We start from the raw sequence: 16,845 nt of genomic DNA, 5'->3' as shown, positions 1-16,845 counted from the left end.
GAGCACCACTACACTAAGCTATTATTTTAAATGGAGTCTTGCCAACATTTCTTTTCCTACTCAAGCCGGCCTCCAAATACAATCCCCCATCTCCACCTTCCACAGTGATAGGATTACATTCTGGAGCCACCTTGCCCTGTTATAAGATTTACTGCTTACTATAAGTCAGTTGTACCAAAAGGGAAAGGAAGTCATTGACCTAAAGTATTAGTGTCATATATTTTTATTCCATTAAAAAAAGGACAACATAAATCCATACTCATGGAAGAGAATACACTCATAAGTTTTAACAGTGTACAAAACTGGATCAAATATCCAAAATGTAATATGAGTATTAACTCATAAGGTAATATTGGTATGTCTTATTCTGGAAGCAAATCGTCTCCTAGTTCCTCATCAGCAAAATCATCCTCATCACCTCTTTTCTTGGCAGCAGTTTTTGGTCTTTCGATCTGCGGGCCGAGTGGATCCACGTAGGAAACATCTAGGTTTCAAAACAAATGGTACCATTAGGGTCATGTAGAAAAGCAACAGAAACATGCAACTGATGAGTCTCAGAACCAAAACACAATGACTCAGAGTGAAGAGAAATGCACTCAAGGCGCTGCAGGTTTGTCTGCACGTGTCAAGTTCTCGGTGATGCCCAGTGACACGGGGGGCCGTCTCCCCGGCCTTCTTCAGACCTGCTATCCCTGCGGGAACTGGGTGGGGAGGACCAACACTTGCCTATTTCTTTGTTACTGCTACTTTCATAAGGTTCATTTGTCCCGGGTAAAGTTCTGAGTTTGGCACTTAGTCGTTCACCTTTACTATTGGCACTACTGTTCTGGCCACTATCTGAAAACACAAAAATAAAAAAAAAATGCATTTGTTTAACACGCTAAGAAAATATAACACTCTATTACACATTTTAACTTACACTTATTTGCCAGAAATAGGCAGATTGTCCCATCTGGAAGCCACCTTCTTAGGAATGTAATTCTCGTTTGTTGGCTTTTGTGTTGATACTAGGGCTTTTCACTCAAGGCTAGTGCTCTACCACTTGAGTCATATCTCTGCTTCTGGCCTTTTTGAGGGTTAAGTGGAGATAAGTGTCTCACAGACTTCCCCTCACCCCAATCAGGCTTTGAATTATGGGTCCTTAGATCTCAAAGCCTCCTGAGTAGCTAGGGTTACAAGTGTGAGCCACCAGCACCTGGCGCCGTTCCTCTGCTGTTAAGACTATACACTAGTGTAGCTAACTCGGTTACTGACGCATTAGTTTCATTAGTTATGTCCTTTCATCTGAGTGATACAATTCTAACTAAAATCTAGGATGCTCTCACTGGGGTTCTGTTATCACTAGATGAATAGGTGCACATAAAGCTCACAAGCTTGCTCCTTAAAATCAATATATCCCATATCCCAATAAAAGCAATGCCCACATCTGGGTGCTGGTGGCTCACAACTGTAAGCCTAGCTACTCAGGAGGCTGAAATCTGAGAATCAGAGTTCAAAGCCAGTTCAAGCAGTCACACTCATGAGATTCTTTTTTTTTTTTTTGCCAGTCCTGGGCCTTCAACTCAGGGTCTGAGCACTGTCCCTGGCTTCTTTTTGCTCAAGGCTAGTACTCTGTCACTTGAGCCACAGCACCACTCCTGGCCGTTTTCTCTGTATGTGGAGCTGGGGAATTGAACCCAGAGCTTCATGTATACGAGGCAAGCACTCCCATATTCCCAGCCCCTCATGAGATTCTTATCTCTAATTATCCCCCTAAAAGCCAGAGGTGGAGCTGGGACTTAAGTGGCAGAATGTCAGCCTTGAGCAAAAAAACCCTAAAGGACAGTGCTTCAGGCCCTGAGTTCAAGTTCCAGTACACACACACACACACACACACACACACACACACACACACACACACAGTTTCTTATAGGCAATGTGTGAACTGAAACATCATTTAGGAGGAGTCTTTATCTGTCTTAATTATTCATGTAGTATAGGTTTCTGTTTCACAGAAGAACTTACGAGAAGCTGAGAGATACCATAGTGAATAGAACTTAGTAAAAAAGAAGTAACTCCTGAAGAAAGGAGAGGTGGAAGGCACTAGGAGATTAAGGCTGGTGAGATGTCCCACAAATTCATGTGTGAAAAAGGCTGGGTAAGTTTTCCCAAGGTGGCAGATGACCTAGATTACACAATTACGCTCTTCAAATATGTGTAGAAGGGTCACTTAGATGACCATTAGATTTCCCCTGTGTAGTGAGACAGATTTGGGCTCAACATAAAAAAAAAAAAGTTGCAAAAACAATTGCCCAGATAACGACTATCTTGGGAGAAGAAAGCCATACACATTACTCGAGGTTTTCAGAGAGGCTGACATTGGTACTTTCTAACATTTATTTTATGTTATTATATTTTCTAAAAGAACTATTTCTCTAGTTCCAGTTTTTCATTTCTTCCCTTTAGAACCCCTACAATGTCGTTTGTTCTGCAGTGCTGAGAATCAAATCCAGGCATGTATGGTGGTGTCACATGCTTGGCAAACGCTTGTTTGTGGATCACAAGGCAGAAAGGCAGAGCTGGGCATGGTGGCATGTGCCTGTAGTTTATGCAGTTCCAGCAGAACTTGCCAGGCTGAGGCAGGAGGAACTCAGGATTGAATTCAATCTGGATCCTCTAGTAAGACTTTATCTTAAAATTAACAAAACTAAAAAACAAACAAAAAGAATAAAAAAAGATAAAAAGGGAAACCAAGAATTGATAGAAATGTGTTTGCGAGTATGCACACACACATACATAAAGTACATATTTTATAGATATGTGCAATATATTTTACAGACAGATATGCACATAAATACATATGTGTCTGTATCTATCTGTAAAATTTTTATAGTTTGGCTTTCCTGTACTTTTCATAATTAGCAGTACTATTGGAATATTCAGCTTCCTAAGTCAGTAACTTCAAAAACAACTTATTTTCACAGGTAACTTCAAAATTAATATAGTTTTTGCTAGTATTTTTGTCTAAAAAATGCACGGTGTAGTTAAGCCACAGAAACATTTGTTTGCATTTACTTTCTTCTACAATTTTTTTTCTATTTTTTGTGTATGTGGTACTGAGGAATCGCACCCAGGGCTTCATGCATACTAGGCAAGCACTCTATGGCTAAGCCACATTCCCAGCTCTTGAATTTACTTTCATCTGTGGTGAAGCATGACGCATAGTGGTAGGAAAACAGCAAGAAGAACAAACCTCCAGTTCATGAGAACACTGCCACCAGACAGGGCGGACACCAGTGGTTGAGGTGCCACCCACGAGCCCCGTGTGAGGCAGACGTGGGACATCTCACAGACCCTCATCGAGGGATTGCCCGTACTGTGGATCGGCGTAAGGACGTGTTTGTTGGGGACTGATATAAACTGCGAAAGTGATTTTAAGTGTATTTCACTGAAAAAGATCTTATTGCTCAGGCTGTCCCCACCCCTAGATGGCTATGCCCAGTGCTTGGACTACACAGATAATTTCTAGATCTCATCCATCATTACCAAGAATGTTATTCCTTGAGAACTTGGCTTCCAGCAGGGACTAGCAAGTCTGTGGGTCCAATCTGGCCCACTCCTATTTTTTTTTTTTTTTGTAAACCCACTGGGCTAAGAATGCCTTGCAAATTTAAAAAACAGTTCTGGAAAAAACAAAGGAGAATATTTTGTAACACATGAAAATCATAGGCCAGTCAGAGTTCTACATGTCTAATAAATAAGGATGATGTCCACTCACTTACATACTGCCTGTAGCTGCTTTCATAGTGCAATGGCAGAACAGAATGGTTTTGACAGAGATGTGGTCCTCTAGCTAAAACTGTCTGCTCTCCAGCCCTTTGAGAAAAAAAAAAATCTACAGCTGCCATCCATCAGACAGCAGGGGCTGAGTCTGACTGAGTTGAAACACCCAGGTCTGCTGGCATGTGTAAATTTCCTCTGGAGTCTAACACTGATAATACTTGGGCACTTCATGGTGTGGTGGACTATATTCTAATATTCGTTACTGAATGAGGAATGACCACAAAACAATGCCTGTCCCCTCCACATATGCTGCAAGGGGAAATGACATCAGCCCTGGCCCCCAAGGCTCATTTCTCCAGTCCCACTGTGCATCCGTCCCCGGCCCAGGCCGACTCTATTCAAGTGGCACCTCCTGGAGGGCCTGATCCTTGACAGTCACCTTTGGGCACACGCATGACTTTTTCATATGCTGTGCGTGATGCCATTAGGGCCCAGGAGAACAATGGAAAGGAGTTCTAGACAAAGAACATGCCCATCTTTAGACGTAAAATCTCAAAAAAGAAAAAACCACACAAAACCAACCTAGGTTATGATGGGCTTTATGCATGCCATTTTCCTCAAAAAGCTGACTGGAAAGTGAATTTCTGTTCACTGAGTCAGAGTATCTTGATTTTCATGACAAATTAGTTTTCAGCATAAAAATATTTTCGTAGGACAAGGTCATGTGCAAGACATCATATTCAAACACACAGCACGCCATCAAACAAATGGAAACAAAAAGCAATTTACAATAAGACCTCAATAACACAGTAGTCATAATGAGTCACAATATGACATTCTCATGCCAAAGCAGAAACTGCTGTCTGGGAGACACTTGTGCATCAGAGGACACAGGAGATATGGTGTGTAAATTTAGGCAGGACCAGGGCTGTCCCTGCTCCCCCCACCCTGGTTTTATCCATGAAGTATATAAATATTGCTGACTCTCAAGACTTCAAAATCAGAATATGCCCTGATATGGTTGCAAACTCTCAGTGTGGTTTGATTTAATTAACCTGACCCCCAACTTCTGCTCATGAAGTGAGCGATGCATCTTTATCTCAAGTAATTAAAATAAACGCCTTAATTTTAAATCAATTCTGTAAAACTAAAATACTGAAAATCCTAGAATGGATAATAAAAATTCTAAACCAACTACTTTTCTTAATCATAATATAAAAACTAAAGTTTAAAATGCTTTTGCTGAATCCTATGAATTAACTACAAGTCCCCCAATTTTGTACCTATGGTGCTTTGATCTGAGCTATTCTTTACTGCAGACCCTTTGTGATAATCTTGTTTGTAGGAGGAATGATTCGGATAAGCAACTCATGTGGAAGGCAAACTTCCCCTCAAACAAGCCATGTCTTCCTATCATCATCTTGAAGAAAACAGCTCAGGATAGAAAACTCAAAGACCACCTTGTTCCTGTTCTGTTCCAGTAATAAAGTAATAACATCTCCAGAACTCCTCCAGAAAAAAACACTGAGCTAATGGTCAGCCAGACCTAGTTCTCCTTACTTAGCCTAAGGCCAAGGTCTGTACTCAGGAGTATGGCTGAAGATGTACTGAAGTGCTGTCTCCCCTTGGCTGCCGTAACGTAACTCTCTCTTCTCTTCTCTGCCCTTCATCATGTGTCATGATTTAACATATGGTGGTGACTAGCCAGACTTAACTTGGGACTCTTGGGGGTCTAAAAGTCCAGTTTCAACAACAACTACGATCAAATGACCATGCCTCCAGGACACGACAGGCCAAGTGGGGTCCCATGGGTGGTGTGTGTCACTTGTGTGTCACTGGAAAGAGGATTGTCCAGGGTGTGGCCGCAGGCTGGATGTCTAGGTTGTGACACTGGGAACATGGCTAAGGTGGCAATAGCAGCAGTGGCCTTTATGTGCACAATGGATTGAACTACACTGAATCTCAGCGTTCTCACTCACAGTGGAGCCCGGGGGCTCAGGACATTGTTCCACTGGGAGCTTTGTAGACAAGGCTTTCCTTGGCCCTGGCCCAAGATGACTGATTGTGAAACCCAGGATGGGTTTAGCACTCTGTGCTGCAAGCCTTCCAGGCAATCCAGAGAATATGAGTCACTGAGAGGACAGGAGCTGAGCGTCACTAAGCAAATCAATACCCAGCACAAGGCCCCAGCGACCTCGTCCACTCATACACCTAATCTACAAAATCCCCATATTGTGCAAGGCCGCTCCAGCACTTCAGAAACAGCTAAATTATACAAGCAATAATACTGATAGATTACTGCTCCTCACGGTTCCTTCTCAGATTAAGCATTTAAATTTATTTATTTATTTATTTTGCCAGTCCTAGGCTTGGACTCAGGGCCTGAGCACTGTCCCTGGCTTCTTTTTGCTCAAGGCTAGCACTCTGCCACTTGAGCCACAGTGCCACTTCTGACCGTTTTCTATTTATGTGGTGCTGGGGAATCGAACTCAGGGCTTCATGTATACGAGGGGAGCACTTTTACCACTAGGCCATATTCCCAGCCAAGCCTTTGAAAATGGAGTTGGAGGCACTGCATTTAAGCTAGCAAAAGTAACTCTTAATGCAGAGTCACAAAAATCTCTCCTTTTCTGCTTTGTTGGCTCTAGCCTATGGCACACACATGTCCATGTTGACATGAGAACCTCTAATGGCCTGTGCCTTGAATTGAAGAATGTCCAGCAACCTGCCTAGCTATTCGCAGGGGCAATCAAATCTGGCTAAAGGAAAAGCAAAGAAGCTCAGGGTGACATATGCTTGAGGTATCAGAAAATAAGGCCCTGGGTAAACAGGAGGAGGAAAAAAGAAAACAAGCCCAATAAGCAAGTACGTCAGGAAGGGCCTGTTTGATACTTTAGACTTGTGCCAAGCCAACCAAGCAACATGAAATCCTCCTTGGAAAAATGTTTTCATTCTCTACCTGAATAGCCCCTTGTGTGAGAATAGAGCTCACTTGTGCACTAGGACTTTTCATGCTGGACTGAAGAAAACAAAGAACTGGGATGCAAAGCAAAGAAAAGGGATGCAGCAGCCTTGGGGAGGCATAGCCAGGAAAGGCCTCTCCCTCCTAGTGGAGCTGCCCTACTGTTGGTTCTTCATGCTGGTGTCTTTTCTATCTCCCCTCTGACCATGGAGCCCTAGGCCTGCTCTTCCTCCTCTGGGATCAGGGAATCACCATCCTTCTCAGCAGCTCTTAGGGCTGAAGCATGTCCTTCACACGTCTGGAGGTTTCTAAGGCAGGTTTGCAGAGAGAAGAAGCTGGGCTTCTGGGAGGGAGGTTCCAGAGTGTTCATTAGCTCACAAAGGATCTAGGAAGCTCAGAGAGTTGGAAGGTGAGGCTGGTCCTAAAATTTCAATACCACCCTTTCCTAAAGGCTGTTCACTTACTCTAATGGAACAGTAGTCAATTTCAAGGGAGCTCATACAGAACATTTTCTACTTCCCACGGCCAGATACATCAAGCTGGTCTGGGGAACCTTCTAGAGTTTCTTTCAACTGATGAACTTCCCATCTCCTGACTTCTTGAGTTTAGTCATTTTTCTTTAAGTAGACATCCACAGTCCCTATTGCAATTCCAAATTCCTAAGCGCTATAGAAGAAAGGTTCTCAAGTGGCTAATACGTTATTCCTGTGTAGGAGGCAAATTAAAAGATGCTTTTCTGAGTCCTGTAAAATAATGAAAAGACCCCCAACTTTGTATCTACACCCTTGGATCTGAGCCATTCTCGACTTCAGTCCCTTTTTTGCAGGAGAAAAGGAGAGATTCAGTTAACTACCTTGTATGAAAGGCAAACTGCTACTCAAACAATTTATTATTACCTTAAAGCAAACAGTTGAAAACTAAGGAGACCGCTTTGTTCTCGATTTGTTTTAGTAATAAAGTGATAACTTCTCCACAACTCCTCCAGAGACAAAGACTGAAGTGATGATCAACCATTACCATACCTTTAACTTGGGACTGTTTTAACTGTGTATACCTTTCTCACGCCCTGCCCTCAATTTTCCCTGCTGAACCCGAAGCCAACATCTTACCTTGAAAGACTGATGAAGATGAATGGAAGTGCTGTCTTCCCATGCCATTTAAGAACTACTTTCTCTACCCTTCACCATGTAGAGATATTTGGCATATGGAGTCCAACAGCCAGACCTAACTTAGACCCATCTGGGGTGGGTCTAAAATCTGTTTCACTTGAGCATAAAACTTGCTTTGGAGCTACTTATATTCTTCATTTCTCCTAGTGTTGATACTTATAATGATCCTGAATCAGCAAGAAACCCTGGGTCTGACTATGAGGTGCTAGGTCTGGGTATTATTGGATATAAGGCTAATTCACCATACTGTTTTTTTCTACTCTTTCAAAAGTTCTGGAGTCTACAATCTGTCCAGTCCCAGTGGTTTTGTCTAAGAAGATGGAGGACCTATAAATCCTCTGGTTTATAAAGAACGATAGGCCAGAACTCTCAGACCCCAACCTTAGCCGGATACAAGCCTGATGGTCAACCCTATCGTGAAGCAGGAGCTGGGCAGGAGAGGAGGGGAGGAGACTGTGGAGGGCTGGAGACAGCAGGAAGCCAGCAGCCCTGTCCAGTCTGTGGGAGGGGAGAATGGCAGACTGTCCTTAGTGCTGCGCTCAAAGTTGCTTCTACCAATTGCTCACGCTCTGAGTTCCGGCTTCTGTGGCCTAAGGGTAAACAGGCCAGGGGTGAGGTTCAGGTGGAGAAGCTGGGCTGGCTGGAACTAGCTGCCACGGATGCTTATCACTGCATAGACACATCTGGCAAAGCTGAGCTATCTCAGGAAGAACTTTTGTCTCCCGGGGAAAGTCAGACAACGTGAGCCAGGCAGCACCAGCAGCAGCTTTCACCTGCGGGCCTCGCTTTCCAGCTCCACTTCCCTGGCTCTCTGCATGGTGTCTGGCACAGAGCACAGACCCAAGGAATGCTATGGAGCAAGGAAAGGAGAAGTGAAAATCAGAGCTCCATGCTTCTGTTGTATTCCTGGATGGGAGCAGCCACAACAGAACACGGCCACGCAGTCACCAGGGGCCCAGTCCAAGCGCAGGTCGGAGTGAGGTGTGGGTAGGAGAGATGATGAGTATTTACAGATTCCAAGCTAGCATTCCTTTTCAATTCCACCAAAGTTCCACTAACATTCACTTATGCTACCTGCCAGAAGCAGAGAAGGAAGGTAAACGTTCCTTTGTGGGAGAAAGGAATGGAAAACTTAAGAAATGATGCTTCCAAGAGTCAGAGCCAAGGAATTTTAGACTTGCCAAGAACTTTAGAATCACTTAAAGCATACAACCTTTACAGGGCTAGACCCAAGAAAGACAGGTGCTGTCACAATCAACACACGGACTCTTAAACACCACACAAAAGACCTGGAACCCAGTGTTCTGTGAGACAAGCAAACACAGTAAAACCTCATATGTATGTCCATCTATGATGAACAGTTAACAGATATGTTACTGAAGAACTGAGATATGGTAACACATTTATATCAGAGTGATTGTTTATCAAACTAGAATGAGCGAAATTGTACTCTGTACGAAACAAACAGATAAACACACATACAAACATACAAAGGATTCTTTGGGGGTGATTTTGGAGAATGCTAGGTACTGGTATCTGTCAGGGCCAGCCTCTCAGCACGGTACACACTTACCACTGCCGGTGCTCCCCTCCCGTTTGCCTCGGGAGCCCCCACTGCCATCTCTGCCGGACTTGATGCGCTAGACCAACAAGAAGACAGGCTTAGAACAGCAATGATATTCCTTCAAAGCTGAACACAACTAAAGGCTAAATTGTAAGTCTAAAATGGACATTCCTATGTAACCCTGATCACTATAAATTTATCAACACTTGAATGCTATTGGGAGGAAAAGGGTTCAAAACCCACCTTCCCAGACTCATAGACTGTACAAAGGACATCTTCATTCAAAGCCCAGTGTAAGCACTGCTCACACAATCACTGCTCACAACAATCAAGTCTTATTTTTTATTTTTTTGCTGTTGTTGTTTTGTTCTAGCACTGGGGTTTGAGCTCAGAGCCTCCTGTTTCTAGCTTGGCTTTTTCACTCAAGACTGGTATTCTAACCATTTGAGCCATACCTCCACTTCTAGGGTTTTTTTTTTTTTGCCAGTCCTGGGGCTTGAACTCAGGGCCTGGGCACTGTCCCTGAGCTTCTTTTGCTCAAGGTTGGCACTCTACCACTTGAACCACAGTGCCACTTCTGGCTTTTTCTGCACATGTGGTACTGAGGAATCAAACCCAGGGCTTCATGCATGCCAGGCAGGCACTCTACCACTAGGCCACATTCCCAGCCCTCCAGGTTTTTTTGTTTGTTTTGGGGTTGTTTTTTTTTATAGTTAATTGGAGATAAGAGTCTCTCAGACTGTTCTGCCTAGTCTGGCTTCAAACTGAAATCCTCAGATCTCACTGAGTAGGTAGGATTAAAGGCATGAGCCACCAACCAGCATGCCTGGCTTTTTTGTTTTTAATACTGGGGCTTGAATTAAACTAAGGCCTTTCCACTTGCTAGGCTGGCGCCTTGCTACTTGAGCTATGCCTCCAGCCCTTCAAATAGTACTCTTGGTGTGAGGGTTCAGGACTCAGAATAGTTTACAGAAGACTTAGAAGTCAGAGGAAGAGACTATAAAAGGTCCATTTCCAATCCTAGTCCTAAACTTTAGGTCAAGGGTTGGACCCAATCCACTGGAGGTAAACTGGCTTTAGAAATTCAACTTCTAAAATAAAGGTACCATTAAAATCTCACAAAGCATCTAAAATCATTGTTTACTTAAGACCTAAACCCACAATCAAAGTAGCAAAACCAATATCACAGTATCTTCATGCTGTGATATACTCAGACTTCTTTTTCTTTTACCCAGTTTGTTTTGCTTCACTGTTAGAATTTTTGTATTAATATTGAATCTGCTTCAAGGCACATCACAGGACTTTCATATGAGTAATGGTCATTTAGAGATACAGATGTTTTGGTGCTGCTACTGGGGCTTGAACTTAGGGCCTCATAGTCTTGCTCTGCTTCTTCTGTTCATGGCTGGCATGCTGCCACTTGTACCATGTCTCTATTCCTCACACACAGCTTCATTTTTTTCTTTTTTGGTGCCAGTTGTGGGGCTTGAACTTATTAGGGCCTGGGTGTTGTCACTGATTTTTTTGTTTTGTTGTTTGTTTTTTTGCTCAAGGCTAGAGCTCTTGAGCCACAGCCCCATTTCTGGCTTTTATTTGAGAGGTAGTTAATTGGAGATAAGAGTCTCACAAACTTTGCTGACTTGGCTGGCTTTGAACCGCAATCCTTAGATCTCAGCCTACTGAGTTGCTAGGATTACAAGCATGAACCATGGGTGTCTGGCACAGGCAGATTTTGATAAAAATTGGATTAATACCCTTCTATGTAGACACTTTATGTCTTCAACAATATAACCTGCCTTATTTAACCCTGCAATTCTGCAAAATTCCCAAATGTTTATAAATTATGAAGTCATAGTTGAGGTTATTGAATTAGTTTAGGAAGAATTGAATTGGTATACTAGGTAAATTTTTTTCTTTCAATAATTCAAGACTCATTTCTTTAAAATGAAATACTCTCCTAAAACTCAAAACTCTCAAACATGGCCAACTTTTTTTCTATTAAAAGGTAAGGAAAGGGGGCTGGGGATATGGCCTAGTGGCAAGAGTGCCTGTCTCATATACATGAGGCCCTGGGTTCGATTCCCCCGCACCACATATACAGAAAATGGCCAGAAGTGGCGCTGTGGCTCAAATGGCAGAGTGCTAGCCTTGAGCAAAAAGAAGCCAGGGACAGTGCTCAGGCCCTGAGTCCAAGCCCCAGGACTGGCCAAAAAAAAAAAAAAAGGTAAGGAAAGGGACTGGGAATGTGGCCTAGTGGTAGAGTGTTTGCCTAGCATGCATGAAGCCCTGGGTTTGATTCCTCAGTACCCATAAACAGAAAAAGCTGGAAGTGGCACTTTGGCTCAAGTGGTAGAGTGCTAGCCTTGAGCATAAGAAGCTCAGAGACAGTGCCCAGGCCCTGAGTTCAGCCCCAGGACTGGCAGGAAAAAAAAAAAAAGGCTAGGCATGATGCCGCATGTCTTAAATCCAGCATCCAAGAGTTCTAGGCCACCCTGGGGTAAACAGTACCACCATCTCAAAAAGAAGCAAATGAAAAAATAAAAGTAAAAAAGAGACTTTCCTTGAAGCTCCAATCCTCATTGTTCTCCTGGTCTTCACAGAGAAAAGAAAATCTTGAAATATTTAACAAAATATACAACAAAACAAGAATATCAACATCTATAATCTGATTTTACTTCAAAAAGTTTCATTTATTCAAGATCTCAAGTAAATCCCAAAGACCTGTATATGTTAAAACAAACAGTTTACCTCAAGGAGACTAGTGCTCAGGGGACCTAGGAGCTTCTCAGGCCACGGTCAAGACGGCTCTCACGCTGCGTGGGTGACCCTGGGTCACAATAGTACACTAGGAAGGGATGTACTACACAGGGTCACTCACTGCCCACAACTACTCCTTGTCTTCACATGGAACCTTTCACTCGCCTCACTCCAACCCTCTGCTAATTGTGCTGAAAATACCTACTTTCTGCTTCTCTATATTCCTTCCCTGCCTAGCTTAGTGTAGACCATTTGTAAACCCAAAGCTCTTCTCTGCCTCTTGACTTCCTTTTTTATTTCTTTATTATCTGTAGGCAAGCTGTACAAAGGAGTTGCCATTTAACAAAGCAGGTTATGAATACAGTATTTCTTGATCAATGTTGTGCCTTTCAACCTTCTCACCCATCCCTTCTCTACCCCCTACCCTTACCCTCAATCTTCTTAATTTTGGAAGATATACATTGGATTCTTGACTGCATTCTCGCTTTCTTCATTCATCCACCAATTTCTCCTTGTCTCCACCCCTTTCGAGTACCTGCTCCTTGGTGTTTTATTTTGCTGAACTTTGAATTTTCCTTTCTAAGGAATTACACTATTTGAGTTCTCCAGTCAACCTACCCTATTTCAGTGAATACACTGTATATATTTGTGTTCTACCAGCCTATTTTCTTATGAGTTCATAAGCTAAATCTAGCTTCCACACATAAGGGAAAACACACATCCACCATCTCTCTGGGCCTGATTTACAGGAAGGAGTGGAGGAAACATTAGGGCTCCTGGGCACAGGTAGAAACTTACTGAGTAAAGATCCAGAAGCACAATAAATCAAGAAAGACTTGATAAATGAGACTGCAACAAATTAAAAAGTTTCTGAGTGGCAAAGGACACAGCCACCAAGATAAAGAGACAGCCTACAGAATGGAAGATTTTTGCCACCTATATCAGACAGTAGCCTAATATACAGAATATATAGAAAACTTAAAAAGTTAAATTCTCAAAATACTAACAATCCAGTTGAAAAATGGGTTATTGAACTAAAGAGAAACTTCTCAGAAGAAGAAGTAAAAATGGCCATTAAACACACAAAGAGATGCTTAATATCCATGGGCATAAAAATGCAAATCAAAACAATATTGAGATTCCATCTCACCCTAGTTAGAATGACCAGTATCAGGAAAACAAATGATAATCAGATGCTGGCAAGAATGCAGCCAAAAAACATATTTGGCTTTCTAGCTCACTCACCAAGAGAAAACTAAGCCTGAGCAACTTCCCTCTTTTTTTCCCTACTCCTGGGGCATAGAGAAATCCCCATGGCACATAGATGGTAAACCAAAGGCTCCGCACTTCTTGCTCAGCATCTTTGCCCAGCAAGTATCCTTGCAATGCCCCAGAGAACAACACACTGACTTTTCCACTGTAGTAACTGACTGTCCTTCCTCCTTCGCCAATCAAAGGCTATAGCATCCCTTCAGAAATGCCAGCTTCTTCCCATAACACAACAGACTTATCTTCTGTCTTCCAGGCCCTCATCTTTCTCTTAGCTCCTGTAGGTGCCCTGTGTGTCCCAGTGGCCACTCTCTAGTGTGCTTGCTTTTGTACCAGGTACTCCTCATGCTCATGCCACATTCGGCTGGCCCATCTTGCTCCAATGTACAGATTGCTGTTCTTGCCCTTTTCCAAGCACTTGAAGAATCAGCTAATTGGACCTGGATGAGTCTCACATACCAATCACTGGAATAGCTATCCCGATGACTTTAGGGAAAGCCAAAACTTTTATGAAACGTTAGTTTGATAAGGTTCTAAGCTGAAAGAAATCGGAACTGCCAAACCAACGATGACTGTTCACATTTACAGGAAACGGCAGACATTTACAGGAAAGAGGTCTGACTAGTACTGTTTTCAGTCTTAGTATAAAAATTCTTCCCTAGAAAACACAAAGCTGAGTCCTTGAGTCATAGAAACAGCAATTCTGAAAGGACCTGGGTCAGACTCTGGGATGCTCTTCAGAGATTCCAGGGCTGGTGTGAGCTGGTCCTACCTTGTTAATAGAGGATGAGCTAAACTGGCCTAGGTGAGCCCGGAGGAATGGAAGCAAACCAGTAAGAAATGAGTACCAAGGCACAAACACAACTCCCACTAGGAAAGGCACTCCGTGAATTAATTTCCATTGCATGTAGTCGTCTGAATGAGGAAATTAATCTGAATGAGATCAGCTGTGTGATTTGAAGGGCACCTCAGAAGTGAGAAAATAAGATCAAGTACAGTCACTTATCAAAGCTCTTGGGCTAGGAGAAAAGGGAATCAAAGTGGTGGGCACCTCCATAATTTGTAGGAGGAGAATATGAAACAATAAACATGCAATAACTATAGACATAAAAATAAAAGCTAGTACAGAAGGGACCAATGCTAAACTAGTGCTGGTAACTTGGAGTCTCTAGAGTAAGAGGCCTTGGCTCTGGTGGTCTCTGCAACTCCCCAGGGCATATGGGGGAGGGGGACTGCTTCCCGAGCTCCTCCACCCCCAGATCACAGGGACGATACCTGAAGGCATCAGTGTTTTTCTAGTAATGTCAGTGATAAACTGGAGAGAAAAATCGCCATCACAAATAGTTCAATGAGGAAGGAGAACTACTCTCCAAAGTTCCACCTATCATATTATGCTTTTGGTTGTCCCCCAATGACGATGTTGGGCATAGAAATCCAGGTTGATAATGATTATCTTTTAGGGTTTAGATTATGTCCTTCCTTGACCCTCCATTTAAGAGTTGTGTTGAGGAATCTGCTGTTAATTTAACGGGCTCACCATTTTATGTGACCTGTAGCCTCTTCTTTGCGTCTTTCAACAGTATTTCTTAATTCTGTATATTCAGTGTCTTAACTGAAATATGTCTAGGGGTATTTCTGTGATCTTGTTGGGTGTTCTGTAAGCCTCCTCAACCAAGATGGCCCACTCTTTCAAGTTCTATTATTCTATTGAATGGCTACTTACGCCCTCAATTTATCTCTTTTCCTTCTATCTTCATGATTCATAGGTTTAGGTTTGTCACAGTATCCCAAGAAACTTGCAAATCCCATTTGTAATTTCCTTAGTGTTTTTTTCCAATATCTTTAATTTTTCTGTTTTGCCTTCAATAATACCTTACTTTATTGTATTGTTATTATATTCCTCTTTCATATCCTGCACTGACTTTTTTTTTTTTTTGGCCAGTCCTGGGCCTTGGACTCAGGGCCTGAGCACTGTCCCTGGCTTCTTCCCGCTCAAGGCTAGCACTCTGCCACTTGAGCCACAGCGCCGCTTCTGGCCGTTTTCTGTATATGTGGTGCTGGGGAATCGAACCTAGGGCCTCGTGTATCCGAGGCAGGCACTCTTGCCACTAGGCTATATCCCCAGCCCCCTGCACTGACTTCTTTATTTTATTCAGTTATTCATTTAAATTCTTTCAGTGCAGTTAGTTGTTTGTATCCTTTAATTCATTCAGCTGCTACACTTGTCATTAATTTTATTCATCATTCATGTCATTGATTTTTGATTTATTGAACTTTCTTCCTCTTCACTATCATATGGCCTATATTATGGAGTTGTTAGCTTTTGTGGTTGACATGTTGCCTTGATTATACATGAAATTTGTGACTTTTCACTGAGATTTATGTATCTAGGGCTAGTGTTTCGGTAGAAGGTTCAGTCTCTTGTGTCTTTTTAGATGGCTTTTCAGAGATTACTTAAGACTGAGCAGTGTCTGGGTAATGGTGTATTTTCATGTAACTCGATTGGAGGCGTGTGACTCAGTAGCTGAATAATCCATTTCAATGCTCAAGACACTATGTGTAGACTTCTCCACTCTGGATGAGAAAGCTTGGCTACAAAAGCTACTGAAGTTGTTCAGTAACAATCTTGTGTTTGTGGCAATGTCTAATGAAGACCAGTCACTGTTTCTGCATCTTTAGATAAATACAAAAGCAAAGATTTATCTTTGTGATCTGAAAAGACCTTAGTTAACCGGAATGGTAATGGGAAGGAGCTGGGGGATAATACTAATAAATAATACAAAGTATTACATAGGGAAGGAAAGGTGTCAGCTGACTTAAGAGAAAAGAGGAATGAGAATGTAGAGTGAAATAGAAAAGATCTAGTTAATTTTGGATTGAAGGAGGAGGAAAGAGAAGTGAACAAAACTAGACAGATAAGCACACACACAAAAAACCAAAACGACAACAAAACAACAACAAAACAAAGATGTTCAGACAATCTAGTTACCAGCTAGGTTAATAAGTACAGGTAGATAAGTCTGGATAATAAAGATTAGGGATGAGGAAACAGAGAAAGAAGAAAATATGAAAAAGTAAGCAGTTCTAGTTGTAGATAGAAGGAAAATTTAAATGAAGGACTGTGATTTAAGATTGCATACTGAAATGTATATGACTCAGATATAATGACTCTACAGAACAGGAAGGAGCACAATTAAAAAGTAAGTGGGGGGCGGGGGGGGGAAGGGAACACTAGTGATCTCATCTATGATCCTAGCTACTCAGGAAGCTGAGTTCTAAAAATTCCACTTCAGAGTCAGCATGGGGAGATAAATCTACAAGACTTTTAAATAACCAGCAAAAAGCCCAAAGTAGAAGTATAG

The 16,845-nt window shown here is 42.4% G+C and overlaps 1 protein-coding gene across 2 annotated transcripts in view; it reads right to left on the bottom strand.

The window, feature by feature from the left end:
* Window positions 1-218: 218 nt before the first annotated feature.
* Ift88 (intraflagellar transport 88) overlaps window positions 219-16,845 on the bottom strand; it is a 94,219-nt gene continuing 77,592 nt past the window's right edge. Inside the window, exons 24-26 of one of the 2 annotated variants that reach the window (XM_048341694.1) lie at window positions 9,467-9,533; window positions 727-837; window positions 219-484 (exon numbers count right to left, since the gene is read on the bottom strand). In XM_048341694.1, coding sequence (XP_048197651.1) covers window positions 363-484; window positions 727-837; window positions 9,467-9,533 — 300 coding nt within the window. In that variant the 3' untranslated portion in view covers window positions 219-362. The remainder of the gene's footprint in view (window positions 485-726; window positions 838-9,466; window positions 9,534-16,845) is intronic. The other variant, XM_048341695.1, reaches the window with a different exon arrangement.

The sequence above is a fragment of the Perognathus longimembris genome, chromosome 3 (assembly GCF_023159225.1).
Source record: "Perognathus longimembris pacificus isolate PPM17 chromosome 3, ASM2315922v1, whole genome shotgun sequence".
NCBI lineage: Eukaryota > Metazoa > Chordata > Mammalia > Rodentia > Heteromyidae > Perognathus > Perognathus longimembris.
This window is presented reverse-complemented; position numbering and strand designations above follow the sequence as displayed.